At 35.1% G+C, this 16,095-nt stretch overlaps 2 protein-coding genes across 4 annotated transcripts in view; one reads left to right on the top strand and one right to left on the bottom strand.

Annotated features, from left to right (window-relative positions):
* The window catches only part of LOC126716080 (dynamin-2A), a 105,321-nt gene that overhangs the window by 76,023 nt on the left and 13,203 nt on the right, over positions 1 to 16,095 (bottom strand). Inside the window, exons 17-22 of one of the 3 annotated variants that reach the window (XM_050417048.1) lie at positions 14,354 to 14,498; positions 14,095 to 14,246; positions 13,526 to 13,639; positions 13,368 to 13,435; positions 12,774 to 12,949; positions 11,264 to 12,021 (exon numbers count right to left, since the gene is read on the bottom strand). In XM_050417048.1, the coding sequence (XP_050273005.1) occupies positions 11,786 to 12,021; positions 12,774 to 12,949; positions 13,368 to 13,435; positions 13,526 to 13,639; positions 14,095 to 14,246; positions 14,354 to 14,498 (891 nt within the window). In that variant the 3' untranslated portion in view covers positions 11,264 to 11,785. Of the gene's footprint in view, positions 1 to 11,263; positions 12,051 to 12,773; positions 12,950 to 13,367; positions 13,436 to 13,525; positions 13,640 to 14,094; positions 14,247 to 14,353; positions 14,499 to 16,095 lie in introns of those variants that run through there. The other 2 variants (XM_050417050.1, XM_050417049.1) reach the window with 2 other exon arrangements.
* LOC126716082 (uncharacterized) lies at positions 945 to 9,646 on the top strand. Its single transcript, XM_050417055.1, has 12 exons — positions 945 to 1,108; positions 1,618 to 1,765; positions 1,879 to 2,063; positions 2,701 to 2,783; positions 2,904 to 3,102; positions 4,873 to 4,994; positions 5,714 to 5,780; positions 6,476 to 6,526; positions 7,659 to 7,711; positions 7,879 to 8,089; positions 8,549 to 8,719; positions 9,322 to 9,646. The coding sequence occupies exons 1-12, from the start codon at positions 1,046 to 1,048 to the stop codon at positions 9,406 to 9,408; spliced, it is 1,440 nt and encodes a 479-aa protein (XP_050273012.1). The 5' UTR covers positions 945 to 1,045; the 3' UTR covers positions 9,409 to 9,646.

Genomic DNA, 16,095 nt, shown 5'->3' with positions numbered 1-16,095 from the left:
CAGAGTCAGGCCGCGCGCGACCTGGGGCTCGCGCGAGACTCAGGCCGTGCTCGACCCAAGCTCGCGCGAGCCCCAGGTCGTGCGCGGCCTGACTCGCGCGAGCCCCAGGCCGCGCGCGGCCTGACTCGCGCGAGCCCCAGGCCGCGCGCGACCCAGGCCGCTTGAGCCCCAGGCCGCGCGAGCCCCTGGCCGCGCTCGACGCTGGCCGGCGCGAGCCCCTGGCCGCCTGGGTCGCTGGTCAGTTTCTGGTCATGCCGCGCGCGCCTGGGTCTCCGATCTCGATCTTCTCTTCCTCTCTGTTTCTGGTTTTCTTTTCTTTTTTTTTTTTCTATTTTTTCTCTGGGTTTTTCCTCCTCTGATATATAAGGGTTAGAAATCGAGTCTAAGAGACTCGATTTCCATGTCAATACCAGATGGCACCACTGCCACATCAGACGTGGTCAAGCATACAAACCGAGCCTTAAAGACTCGATTTTGAAGCCCAAAATCGAGTCTTTAAGACTCGAGATGCTATAAATGAAATATGTTTCTAAGTCTCGCCTACTAACTAGATAGTTTGGTTTTTAAGGCTAGTTGGCCATTTTCGCCCAAAACTCCTTATAGCTTCTTTCATACTCATAAAAAATAAGAGTTTTATACGCTTATACACAATTTGTGTAAACAATATACTGAACTATAAAATATATATGGACTACACACGCAGTGAAATTGAGTGCACTTGTACAACATGTGTAAAAAATATACTGAACTATAAAATATTGACTAGTGAAATTGAGTGCAAATTTATTCTCTTGTAACTTATTACGGCGAAGATAGCGATCTAACAGCTGAATAAAGTCACCTTAATAACGGTCTTTCTTAACGAGATGCACATTTATCGTTACTACGAGTGATTGTTAAGTCAAAAAGAGAGATTGTTTTAACGGCCTTAAAAATCGTCGCTACAATATTATATTATATCTATCAAAATAAGACCTGGCATTAGAGTTTGCCACGTTGCATGCAATTTGAAGAGAGAGAGAGAGAGTGAGAGAGAGTGGTGGCCATGGCAGTAGCAGTGAGCTACTGCAAGTCTTCTCCTTTTCTAGGCCAATTCCCATCTAATTTCGTAAGCAACTCTCTCTGTCTGTGAGTTTACATATTGCTGTGCATATACCAACTGGTGTTCTAAAATTGTGTGAAAAGTGATTATTTGGTTGGATTTGCCTCTCAAACTTTCTTAAAAATTCATTTTATGATATGGGTATTGGTTATTGTCATCCATTTCGGACTTATACACGTCTTTTTTTTCTTCTTGTCTTCCCTTTTTTTTCTCTGGGGACCATGTTATGATTACTTGCTATGTTTAGGAATAATGGTACAATGAATTGGATAGTTTGCTTTTTGAAGAAAAAAAAAATTATCTTTTAAATATGGAGAATTAGGAATAGTCTAGACAAAGAAAAATGATATTCCTTTTGTTCTGACTATTGCTTGGTGGTTCAATCAGGGCTATGACAATAAGAGGATTGAGATGTGTTTCAAGTTTCACTCAATGTTTACTTTTCACAAATTGGGCATAAACTGATAGATGAACTGAAAAAAAAAAGTCCTTTTTTTTCTCTGTTGACTTTGTAGGGAAAAGCACAATGTAGGCATATAACAGGAACTTCAGTTCAGGTGCCTAGAATTAGTGCACTATTTTGGGGATCTAAGAAGTCTGTAGCACCACCACAGGAAGTGGACTTTTCACTTGGAGATTTCACTTTGACAGGGTCAACGCCAGTGGGCCCCCCCCCCTCCCCCCCCCCCCCCCTCACTTTGGATTGTTGATTGCATATTTATCTATTTGTTGTTTTTATTTGCTGTAGCTAATGGCATTGTACTGATTCTCAATTCAGGGCATTTCAGCAAATGAAGTGAAATCTAAAAGGATATCAGTTTCAGTTGTTTCTTCAATCTTAGAGGTTTCACCTAACGACTGGGATGCGTGCGCTTTGGATGCCACGGGTCCTGAAAAATATAATCCATTTCTTACACATGGTTTTCTTTCAAGCTTAGAGGAGTCTAACTGTGCAGTGAAGGTTAGGAATCATTGCTTCATATCGGACCTCTATAATTTGTAATGTTATCTATTTCTCCTAGTGCCATTTTAGTATCTCGCTTTTAGCTTATCTAGCACTAGAAAATGAATGTCCTCTGATATTTTATTTTGCTAAAGAGTATAACAGAGGCTTTGCCATGATTATTACTCCAAGTAATTAGTTCTGCTTTCTTCGAATTTCCACTTTTCATTAAGAATTGCTCCCTTATTTACTTCCTTAACGAATATTGTAGTATTTATTGGTGGAAAGCTTGTATACCTCAAATATAATACATAAAATTCTGGACCTAAATAATCACTGTCTCTAATTTCTGTAAGCATAAATGAATCTTTTGTTCAACTCACTCACTTTTGTGGATCCCTGATTGAGCAAATCCATGGTGCTACACCAACACATTTCATGTTCAAAACAAATCATTCCCACTTGGAAACTTTATGAGAAATCGTAACTTTCCCAATAAACATCAATGGGTCTGGATCATCAGGGCCAATGAGATCTAGCTCAAATGGGACTTGCTCCTCTTGTAAGAGCAAGGTGGAGGTGAGGTCGTGCATTGATGTGAATGAACATGAAAATTCCTGTGTTAAATCAATTATTAGCTTAATTTTTCTTTCAGGAAACAGGATGGATGCCACGCCACATGATTGTGAAGGATGAATGTGAAAATATTTTAGGTGTTGCTCCACTCTATCTTAAAAGGTTTACCATCTGCTATGTTGTCCACACAGAAATTTTTCATGTACTTTCTTCTACAATTCGATAAAATGCTTAAACTTTATCTCGTCCCTGCTGATAATATTGTTTTATTTACATTTGCAGCCATTCCTATGGTGAATTTGTTTTTGATCATTCTTGGGCCGATGCATACTACAATTTTGGGGCAAGATATTATCCAAAGTTGCAATGTTGTGTACCTTTTACTCCAGTAACTGGTCCAAGAATTTTAATTCGCAATACATCTTTCAAGGATCAAGTTTTTGACATTATGGTCTCTGCTCTTAAGGAGCTGGCAGCCAAGGTATTGGATGAATCCAATGGCTCTTTATTTTCATGCGTTAGTTTGTTTATGTTAAGCTATTTCTATACCTACTGTTTGTATTTTTTTCATATATCTATTCCAAATTTATTTTGAGTTCAGCTGTTGTTTCTCTGTCAATGTGAGAAACAAGGAGACATATTTTATTAATTGGGTTAACTGAAAAATTCCTCTGTTTGTATTGATGTGAGATAGATGATGTGACATATTATATTGTGTCTAAATCAGGCGTCAGTTTCCTCTCTTTTCTGGATTAGTACTGCTGAAGATGCACCTGCACTTGTACATGTTTATATAATTTGAATATTGAGGGGAACAGTATCTTCATATGAAAACTCAAATTTGATGTGTATATACTATCTTTACTTAAGTGCCTTTTGGAAGCTTCCCTCACATATTTTTGTTGATGAAAAATTGTTTGTATTTCGAGTCAAATATCTTTGTAGATATTGAATTTTAGTATCCGTTTTTGCCTCTTTATGAAGTTAATTGACATATCACTTGGTCAAGCCACAATAAGTACAGGTAGAGTTTTAGGAAGGTCAGAATGAGTGAATGAGAATGGTGAACTGCTTTGCAACAAAAACTCTTTGAACTTTTGGAGATTGATGATTACCAAAGTTTGTGCTGAAGCAACCTTATACTACATCAAGGCACCTAGTGTTGTAGCTCAGTTCAGATATCTTGTTAAGAATTAGAGGCTTTGCCAAGACCAGGCTGATCTCTGCTCACAAAAGATTTAATTTAAGCAAATATACTCCGTATATGAGGGGAAAAGAATTAATTTAAGCCTCTTTTACACGTATTTAATGAATCATTTACTTAAAAAATTAAATAAAATAATAAAGAAGAATAAGAGAGCAAAATTGAATTGCATGGCTTATGTGGAATTTTCCTCGTGCCTGTGGAACCATGTCTAGTGGGAGTATGTATATTATAGTGCTACAATGTTAGACCCCTAGAAATTTAGAAACTAGCCAATAATATATACAGAAAAGGAAAATTTGGGAAAAAGGTATTGACTGCATATCATCACAAGGAATAAAATCTTCTTAGTAGTTTTCTAAAAAGTTCATACAGATGAATAGAATAATTATATGATTTTTCTTTGTGTGCATACTTCTTGTGCATTGTATTTCCTAAGTGTATGCACACACAAATATGTATGCTATGTATCTATGTGTGTAACATTTTCCTTATATTACATATATATATATATATATATATGTATAAAAGTTTGTGTGTGTGTGTGTGTGTTTGTTATTGCTTAAGTCAGCTAGGAGAGAAGAAACTGAAATGCTTCATAGGTGGTGCTGAGATGAGTAAAGGTTTCTTGTGATATTGGTCTCTACTTACAGTGGATGGAAAAAGATAACTGATGAGGAAAATATCTGATATTTAAGTGAGGAAATATTATAACTGCATTTTCCATCTTTGGTCTTAGAACACACTTCCACATTTTATTGATAAAAGGATTTGTTTTCCAATAGAGTAATATTTAACATTTGTTTAATGCAGGCTTTAAGTTAATTTGTAGTATGGCGCTTATTCTAGTTATATTGTGATTATTACCTTTTCCTTATTCATGAGATTGGCTACGTTCTTGTGATTCAACATTTTAGATAATCTTTTTTGTTTTGGTACAATGTTTTAGATAATCTAAAGAGCACTTATGGTGTTTCTATATTCATTTATGATGACACGCAAGAATTGACTGCTGGGTCACTTAAGGTTACCTTATATCTTTTACAGTCTCAGCTTTCATCATTGCATATTACCTTCCCGTCTAAAAATGAGTGGCAGAAACTGAAGGAAGGAGGTTTTCTGCAGAGGATTGGAATGCAGTACCACTGGAAAAATCGTAACTATAAGAAGTGAGTGATACTAAACAGTTTTTTTTTCATAGTAACGTGACTTTTATAATACAGTCTATTTATTTTATATGGCACTCCATTGTTGCATCATGACACTTCCCTTGAAGATTATGTGGTGATTGTCATTTTCTTCATATATGCAACCAAGTGTAGCATCAAGGAAGGTAATGATTAAGTCTAGGCTTGCTTGCATTGATTCAGTCCACTATTAGCAACATTGTGGACCTACATGACCCTGGTTAAGCAACTCCTGAGCTTATTTGTCCAATCCTTATGATTTTGGCCACCCTTTAAGGCAAGATGCATCGGTCATATAAATTTTTATCCTCTCTCTCTCTCTCTAAGGTTTCCATCTTGTTGAGTATTCCTGGAATTTTTAAGCACATATTCTGTTGTTATATTATTTGGGTTTAATGCATCCCTTCTGATTTCTGGTCCTTTCATATTTATTCTGTCCTCAAGGTTAAAATCAAATTTTCAAAAAAAAAAATACCTGACCACAGAAGGGGCGAATTTTTTAAGCATAACATTATTAGCTCTTCTGCTCTTAAATGTCAACATAAGTATAAGCATTGTATAATTAGAACAAGTTGCAGTAGTAAATCCCTGAAATGCCTCAACTTATTAGTTGCTGCATGATTCAGTATTTCTTTATTTTTGCTCTGCTGTGTTGTATGCACAAATAATATAAAATGAATGAATCTCCTTGTGTGCTGCAGTTTTGATGAGTTTTTGATGGACATGAAACAAAGTAAGAGAAAAAATATTCGTCAGGAACGCAAAAAGGTTGGTTTGGTCCCTCCAAAACATTGTTTTATACATACACATATTATGAGAGACTTAATGGTCATGAGAAAATTCATCTTCAAGCAAAAGAGGAGCTGGTGATTTGTTTGTACTGATTTAATTGACTTTCATCAATGCTGGTTAAGATTAGCTTCAAGCTGAATCTTGGTAATAATCATTTGAATTGGAGATTGATGGCGATGGATGACTATAGAAAGAGTGCACGGATGTGATTGGAATGGTACAAAGATACATAATCAATTTAGACAACACTAAAATACTGAAGGAAACTTTTTATGATACTCTAAGGAATCAGTTGAAAATCTGAAAATAAAATCATGGATTGAAAACAGACAAAAGATGTAAATTGTTATAGAGTTTGCGGATTTAGTTGTCTTCTACAACTAATGGAAGAACTATCCAGAATTAGGGGCCCACGTAGGATATTGGTCATGAATCCTCTTGTGCATCTTAACCCAATTATATTTTGTTTCCTGTTTTCATACAATTTAGAATCTCTCTCTCTATCTCTCTCTCTCCACACACACACACATAAGTAGAAGCCAATGCCAATTTTCTAAAAATGATTGCCTTTGCCTCTCACGTGGTATACTGTCAATTAGACTAGGATATCAGTTGACATGCTTTTGGACATGCAAGTTGTATGTTTTCTCATTGAATTTTCTATGGTGCAGATTTCTGTGCAAAATCTGACTATGAAACGGCTTCGGGGTTATGAGATAAAGGTAATGGATAATAGGGATAACTTCAAGTTATTATGTAATTATGTGCTCTGTTCATTGTCATTTTACTGTTTTGAGTATGATAACTTATGTCTGAAGCATATTTGTTTATCCTACTTCACATTTGCTTTGTCTGTATTAGAATTGTGTGGTTAAATGATTAAATTTACCATATCCCAATAGTTTAAGCTCTTGGAACAATCGGTAATTTAACATGGTATCAAAGCATGAGATCCTGAGTTCGATCATTGTCTCCTCCACTCTACCTCCCATTTAAATTCTCACATGTTGGGCCTCATTTATTAAAAGGTAGTTTTTGCCCACACATGAGGGGAAGTGTTAGAATTGTGTGATTAAATGATTAAATGATTAAATTTGTCATATCCCAATAGTTTAAACTTTTGGGACAATCGGTAATTTAACGGCCCGTATTTGTTCAAATATTTATATATGGTTAGATAAAATTTCAAAATGAACTGTATACATAAATTTGCATGTTTTTGGTTAAAAATCTAAAATTTATCCAAGAAAGAGTTTTTTCACCTCTCTATAATCTAAAATTTGCATGTTTTTGTGTGTACTATGGTGCCAATCTACCTCTCTGAATTGTGGAATGTTTCAATGTCTTTTCACCCATAGTAGTATGGCTTTTGTTTAGAAATGTTGTAACAAGCCAAAATTTAATGATGACTAACATAAACTACCTAAACATGAAATCAAAGAAATAAAAAACATGAATTTGTTTTTATTTAATTATCAAACAGTATATTTGTATACTCATTTAAAGATGGGATACATCATCTTCATAATTTGTTGGGTAAAACTCCAAAGATTGCAAAATGTTGCATAGTTTGTAAAACAATTACATATGGTTTGCTTCTTCTATAAATTTCCTTCCTGTAACATAGACTAGGGAGGTAAATGGTGCCAAACGGATAAATCCAACAAAAACTTCCCTTTAGGCCAAAATGATCTGGTGCTCCAAGTTCTCCATATTGATTCCCATCGATAATGGTGTGGCCAGTTTTATAGTAATCGCATTTATTTCTCTCCTATTCAGATATTATAGTTGAAAAATTGTTGGTGTCATGAGTTGGGACTTCTTATCCTAATTATTTTATGGTTCTGTTGGCAGGCGAGGCACTGGGATTCTTTTTATAATTTTTACAGGAGCACCACCGATAACAAGTTTGGTCCTTAACATTGGCCCCTTTTTTTTGGCTTTTTAGTGAAAGTATATAATTTACAAAACCATTTTCAATATTCTTTTTGTACCTTATTTTGTTAAAGATTTGTTGAATTATACGAAAATCTTGAGATGCTGCATCTTAGATATGCTGTTGATTCATCCATAGGTGGGGTACTCCTTATCTAACAAGAGAGTTCTTCCACAATATGGGATCAAAGATGGGGGATCAAGTACTACTTGTTGTTGCTGAAGAAGGGGAAGAACTTGTTGCTGGAGCTCTTAACCTTATAGGAGGAGATACTTTATTTGGGCGGCTATGGGGATGTCAGCCACGAGCTTACTATCCAAGTTTGCATTTTGAAGCATGCTATTACCAGGTTTATGTCTGATTGTGAACCTAAACAATCTACAATTCTCAACTCCTCACCTTCAGTTCTATAACCAGAGTAACAATCTATAATATTTTCCATGCTCTGAAACAACAGCTATATCTATGATAATGTTAGGCTATAACTATTGAAAATGATATTACATGTCCTGTGTATTAGGGCTGCACTCCTCTTTGCTCTTGTTTCAATAAAACTATTTACATGTCAAAAAACAAAAAATAACTATGAATGTGATAGTGCACTTTAGAACCCTTGAGCCCAGGGTGATTGTTCTCCCACTTAATCACAAAGCTCAAGCTTACAGGCAACCATGAGTGCCTAGAATTTATAAATTATTTCTTTTGGAGTTCATTATGCCAAGAATTCCAGTGTGTAAAGAACATCATCCTGCGAAGAAATGCTTATTATTTGTTTGTGTCTTATGGGTGCTTTGATTTGATATAACAGGCAATAGAAGCAGCCATTGAACTCAATTTGAACACAGTTGAGGCAGGAGCTCAGGGTGAGCACAAGATTCAGCGGGGTTATATGCCTGTGACAACTTACAGTTGCCATTACCTTATTAATAAAAGTTTCGGGAAGGCCATAGAGGATTTTCTAGTCCGCGAATCAACTCAGGTGATTAGTGTTATATTGCTGCATTTTAGGCAGAAACTTTATTTTTGAGGAATGAGGAATTATTAATCGGCCATCAGTATGAGAATTTCATCCTTTCAAGGCAACAGAGCTCCATCTTATGCCCAATTTATTTATGCATGGAAACAATTGCATGTACACCATTATGCGTAGGAGGGTTGAATATCAGGAAATTGGGTACATGGATACGCATAATCCAAACTGGCAATGATTTTTATAGTGGATGTAAGACTACATATACATACAGCATAGTTTTTGTGCATGAGTGGTGGTGTAGTTTCTTCTGTCACATGCATAATAATCTAAGTGACCCGGCTTCTCCATAGGAGGTTTTTTATTTCATTTTTACTCTAATATCTTATCCTCTTCCAATGCTCCTTCAACCTCTCCCTCATTCCGCTCCCTCTCTCTTCTGAGGAGTGAAATTTTAGTGAAATAAATTGTCTATAAGGGAAGAAAAAATGCTGATAATATTTGTCTGCATAGAAGATTAAGTTTTCTTTTTGCTGAAATAGAAGATTTAGTATTCTTACATACATGCCTTGAATGATTTTCCAGTATCTAATTAGTTATTCTGTTTGCAGGTCAGGCTTGTTACGAAACTCTTGCATGAGTCTGGTCCCTTTAAGGAAGGTATACAGCAGATAGAGGAAAACGAGGCCCTAACTTGAAGGAAAATGTTTGTGTTTTTATACCTGTAAATGTATTTTTCATCATTTTGAGATAATCATAGTTATGATCTTTTGCTTCAAGAATCAGAGTGTGTAAATAGTTTCATTGACAGCAATCACTAGTGGACCATTCATCATTGTATCATATTTCTCTCTAGTAGGCAACCAGCTAGCTGAGATATCAAATGCTAGCTCTGGACTAGTTTAAACCCATATAAATCATGCCCTGATATCTATATCATGCCCTGATATCTATAAAAACTCCTGTAAATGTCTAGAAGGAATCATCTCGCTATAAATGCAGACTGTATAATTCATAAGTTGAAAATTCGCTCATCTATTCAGCAGAAAGTCCTATATATAAGAGCCTATCAAGAAAAGAAGAAAATGCTCTTTATGTAAGTTGTATTACACCGCCAGAAGCAGTGCTGATGAGTGATGACTCTTTTGGAGAAAAGGGAGGGTGCTTGGACTAATGCCTTTAATCATTGAAATATATGTACATACAAACAATGGAAGCTCTTTAATAATTTTATGGCTTTTTGGGATATTACGGAAACAGTAAATAATTCCTTCCATCAAAGAATAAATTTGAAAAATGTAAAGAAATTCATATTTTTCCCGTCTATCAATTGCAAGTTATTATTACCATAAATGGTGATTATTTCATTCAAAGATGTACCTTGTTTGTTGAAACTCTCTTGTTGAGCTATAACCGCATGGCATTTTGACCCATCTCGATACACGTCAGTCTATTTGGACCACTTTGATCCCATTCAGTTCACTTTAGTCCATTTCAGTCCACTTCAATTTATTCAGTCCATTTGATCTACTCAGTCTACTTCAATAATAATTTGGGAAAAGAGGTTTGTGTAGAAAAAAGAGTTGCTTCATTGACAATTATGTTACCTCCTCAACATAATGTTGGTAGGTTTTTAATAAAATTACATTTTTCTTATGTTATTAAATTTTTGTATTTTTTTTCTTCTTCTAATTTCTCTTCAAGTCATTCAAGTCGATAGAGTATAAACCATTTGTAGAGAGTACTAAAAACAAATTCCAACTACACATTACATTATTTACAAAATATCTCGCCTTATATAATAATATAATGTAAAATAGTTTCCTTGAAAAAACAAAAACAAACAAACTTACAAAATTTTAAACACTTTCAAATAACAAATATAGATAGCTTAATATATTATATCGACTATACTTTGTTATAAAATAATCACATCATATCATTTTAAAAAGAGTTTGGGACCAATACTTATGAATCTCATATAATACTTTTATTTTTCACCTTAACAAAAAAACAGAGCATCAAATTTTTTTAGCATTCACTGGTCAGCTACTAGTTACTCGCTAAAACTTTAAACTTTTTATCAGTCCCTGATTGGGGGCACTATGAAACCTTTATAAACAACGAGAGTTCCGTTCTACTTTATTCGTTTTGCATCGAAGGTTAAATTTGATATGAAGTCATTGAAGTGTATGACGTAATATTGACTGTGCTAAACTGTGAGTTTGGGACAATACCAGTAGTCTAGTATCACAAAGCACCAAATTTTGAGTCTCTTAAGATAAATCAAAACGCAAAACATTCATTATTTTGGTATCCTTAATCTTTTAACATTCTGAGGTGGGCTCGACAAAGACATGTTGGATAGGATTTGCGCTCAAATACTCTCTTCTTGATCTTCTTTCACGCTTGAGCAGATGCTGATGGTTGCACTATCTTATTTGCTTGTGCAATACCTTGTTTTATTTTTAAGGCCAAAAGTTAAGCTCTATGGTTCACTCAATTGGAGCATGCCAACAAAAAATGGCATTTAGATGTCTAAACAACGTCAAATTTTACAAGAAAGCACAATATTTCATCATTTCTAGGGAGGGAAATTGAGGCAGATTGTATCTAACCACAGATACCATACCTGCTATATAAAATTTTACAAATTTAATCAGATTCAGTACAACCAATTACAATTGTAGCATCTGAGGGTGAAAAAGGGATAAGGGTACCCCACCCTCATTAAAAATTCTCTTATGAGACCGACCATCTCATGAAGCATCCCTCTCACAACATATGAGTCTCATGGGTTTGTGGGGCCCACCAAATGTTAGAGAGACACTCCATGCCTCCTCCCCCTCCCCCCTTCTCTCTCTCCCTTCCCCTCTTTCCCCTCGCCAGTCCACCCATATGGGAGAAAGAAAATTTTACTTAGCATAGAGAAAATACACTGCAAAAATCACAGATGTAATAGCAAGATTTATCTACAAACCTATTCCACTTCTACAAAACCACCCTAACTTAATGTGAGCTTGGCAAAAGCTCAATCTGAGCAGGAGCAACACACACCAACTGAATAGATTGTTGTTATTTATAACCTGACTGTGGCGGAGTGGGCGGCAACCTGTTAGGTGTGCGGCGACTGCTGGAGTTTGAGCTTGAGTTTGAATCACCATTCTGAGATGGATCACTGTACCGTCGACTGTGACCCCTGCTGAACCTAGATGAGTCATCATATGAGTCAACAGATCCATTTGCAGCAGCATCAAATGCTGACCTCCAGTCATCACCTGTTGGGGGTGCAGTGGTTCTTGGGCTGTTCTCTGTACAATGAATTGTCAGAAATCAGTACCTAGTAATAAAATGAGAACTATTAGATAGAAACTAACAATTTAAATTCTTCTTAGTAAACAGTAATTCTTCTAAATCAAAATGTTGAAATTTCTTCTTTTTTTTTCTTTTTTTTTTGGATAGGAAAATGTTGAAATTTCTTATTAAACATTATGCACTCACCACGTAAAGTGCTCTAAGGACGGATATCATATTGGGAGAGTGCATTTCTAATGGGAAGGTCTAAATAAGGAAATGTCCCAAAAATCAAATCTCTAAGATCACATTAAATTTAACATTTTCACCCTCTTTGCCCATACTCCATACAGTAGAAGAACACATTTTCAAGTTCAAAATCATCATCTATAAGATCCATCAGTTTTTAAATAAATTCATTTCCTTAAAATCACAGTCATGATTCAACAACATTTTGACGATATACAAAAAGAGAGATGATTCAGCAACTAGTGTGAACAACTTGCAGAAATCTCTTGAGTAAGTTCAACTCGATACTAGAATGTGCCAATAATTTTAAATTCTTTCTACAAGTTAAAGTTCAGCTGGCCACATTTAAATGAGTAACAAGGGGAAACACAATGGTAACGAAATGGAATAAGAATTTTGTGTCATTACTTCACAAACGTGGAAAGTGAGTTTTTTATTCTGCATGCATTATTATCTGTCCAATTGAGATACCCAAAACACAGTAAAAATGGCAGTCTGCAACATATGCAATTATATTTACCTGCTCCACCCCCACCATTGGACCAACTAGAGGCAGCAGCTGCTCGATTGTCATGAATGCTAAGTTGCCTGGTGAGTTTTGAAAGAAGAGAGGACTGCCTCTGGATTCGCTCCCTCCTATGCTTTACATTCTGATCTTCCTGGATCAGTTCTTCAATCCTTGCTGTGCTTAGGGCACTATCAACCAAGGGGTAATAAAAAAAATTCATAATTAAGAACCAATTTAACAAGAAATATATTGGAAGAAAGAAACCAGAGGTTGTATTTGGATGACACATGCATGTCTTAAAGTTGCAAATGCTCATACTTTAATTGCAGAGTGTAATATTGTATTATATCTCAAGGAAACATCCAACCAGAAACGCATTTAAAAACATGAAAGGAAGCACACATAAGAATTTTTATTACAATTAAGAATTGTTCTCTTCCTGTGAAATTTGGTATAAATCTTCACACATAAAGGAACAAACATCAGAAATATATACCATTAAAAATTAGAATACTTTCATAACAGAATTGGGAAAAAATATTATGCATCCATACATGGGAAACAGTATCATTAGTATGTCACCAAAGAGATTGATATGTTGCTAACCTGATAGAACTGTATAACTGATTAAGCATGTCTTCCTTGGCTTTCTCTACTTGGCAAAGAACAACTGCCTGCTCAGCCAGAACAGTTACTGACATACATTAGAGAACTATAGATAAAAAGTTACAGAAAGGATGACTGGCACAGAGAAAAAAACTGACTTTTGGGACATTCGCAGCAAGGCTGTTAAGAACAGCTTCAACATAACCGCGTACTTCTTGGGACATCCATCGAAGCTCTTCCTCTGGATCAGCTGGTTTCCTCACCATTGAATCCTAAAACAAGTGAACACATCAGACATATGTCCAAAGACATGTGAAACAAGCTCTATTGGCCAGCAAGAAAAACCAGGAAAGACCACAAACAAGTTAAAAATTATTTAAAGAACTATTTTCACTCCACAAGGAGGCTGAAATAAATATATATTTATATATATATATATATATATTTATATATATATATATATATATTTATATAAACCACAGATTTCCATGTTCAAAACATGTCAAGAGGACAAATTGCTGAAGAGAGTTCAAACATAAATATGGATACTCTTTAAATGAAGTCAAAAACAAGGACCTCTTTGATTTTCAAATCCCTAATGTATCACATAACTAACAAATTCGTGGACTCCAAAAATCTAAAGGAAACTACAAGAAACTAAAACAACTGCAAGATCAAATATGCTATGATATTGGATAAAAATAATCAACATTGTTCAGTAACTCACAAGAGAACCATCAGAAAAACTATGCCGCATGGGAAAACCAGATTCACCCTTTGCTTCACCTCCTTTATAAGGCCCAGCAACTTTTCTTAACCTATTTAACCACTCAACCTTATCTGCGACACTCTCAGCCTTTAACACAACAGCACTGTGAGCTGCAAAAATACATATTAATTGAAGCATGTATTGGCACACAACTTCATTGGAGAGGAATTTTTCTGCGAACAGTACTAGGAAGCAATTTAAAGATAAATATTGCTACCTTTCAAAACAGTCTTATATGGAATCTTGCTAGTTAACTTGAAAACAAGACTAGGTACTTTAGAATCTGGTCCATTGGCTTTTTTGTTCTTGGAACCTTTTGAAGGTGCTTCCTCTTCATCAGAAATTTCCTCTATATTGCATTCCTGAGTGATTCATTGAAATATTCAGAGACAAAGGCATTAAAGTGCAACGCATGCTAAATGACACCAATATGCTCATCAAATTCAAACTCATAGTTGGGGAAGAAGTGAGTGAAAGTCAAATAACTAAAAATTCATTGAATATGAGTTAATTGTGGGAAAATCAATGGCTTTCATAGGATCCAATTCAAGCTATATTTCTATTATAAATAGTAAGAAATTGAGAGAACAGAAGAATCGCAACTTCAAAAGTGCTGAACTACATTTAAATTCACTTAAATCCATGCTCTTAAGACAAGTTGATCGTATGAATCATGATCAAATGGTTGTCATTTCTTCATCTTATTGATCTCCTTGTTCTTAGATTGTAACATTTGGAGATCTTGTATACCTACTTGTACTTTTGTTCTGTTTTTTAAGAACTTCTTACTTATCAAAAACTATATTCATAGAAAATTTACCCTATTGGCATTGAAGTTGAAAAATAAAATTCAGTAAAAATAACTCTCTTATTATGGACATGTTCACATAAATAAACCCACTTTAACTCATATTCAACTCAGTTATAAGCCTTAAACCCAATTAATTAGGATCATCTATATCGATCCTTCTATGCACCTTGACCCTAACTAGGGCCATGTGCCCACTTACATATCTAATAACCATATTGTTTTCATTATATTCCACATCATTTTTAGCTACCCATTTGTCCTTTCTACTCATCGCATTGGTGCAAGTGCAAATCTTCATTGCACATGTCCAAACCATTTCAAACGACTCTGCCTCATTTTATCCTCAATTGCAATCATATGCAAGAACAAGAGCAAGAGAAGCAAAGATTTTACCGACTGGTCCCACAAGGGTATATTTTTTTCCAATCCTAAAAACCCTATGGAAACATTAACAACCCTATCCAAGTTTCTCTTTCCCTCTCTCTATTCTCGGGTAGATAAAAACACTGCTTAAAATGTAATTTTGGATTGGTGGCACCAATTGAGGAGCAAAGATGGTTGTTCTTGGGTATGACTCTGATTTGAATCCACCTCATTTTAATATACCTAGTTTATTTTTAAAAGGATAAGTAGTTTAATTTGTAAAAATAAATAAATAAATAACTGGGACTATTTGTTCCAATCCATGTCAAAGGTACATTGTTTTTTCAGGTATTAAAAATCAGACACCACATACCCCAGGTTTGCAACAAGATTATACACTTTTTGCATGTAAGGTGTTGTAATGCTTAAATATTGATTTTAGTGTAGGCTGGAATTTTCTTTTTGTCTATCACATTTTCTTCCAATAACAGGGATCTATCTAACAAATATGTGGATCATTAAAATAGTCGCATAAATCTTGAGAACCATGAAACTTCTATTTATGAACTTGATAGAACCAGTACTTGCTACAGTATTTACAAAAACAGGAATAGAGATGAAACTACCAATTTGCAATGAATACTAAGAACCTACTATGGACACACAGAACCGCGAGTCTGCAATATAACCTCATTTAAGTAAACGAAAACCACCAATTTTATATTAATATGTACTTGCAAAACCAGAAATTTACACAAATATATGATATATTCGGCCCAACATGT

Source organism: Quercus robur, chromosome 2, assembly GCF_932294415.1.
Source record: "Quercus robur chromosome 2, dhQueRobu3.1, whole genome shotgun sequence".
Taxonomy (NCBI): domain Eukaryota; kingdom Viridiplantae; phylum Streptophyta; class Magnoliopsida; order Fagales; family Fagaceae; genus Quercus; species Quercus robur.
Note: the sequence above shows the minus strand (reverse complement) of the source record. Positions and strands in the feature narration are given on the sequence as shown.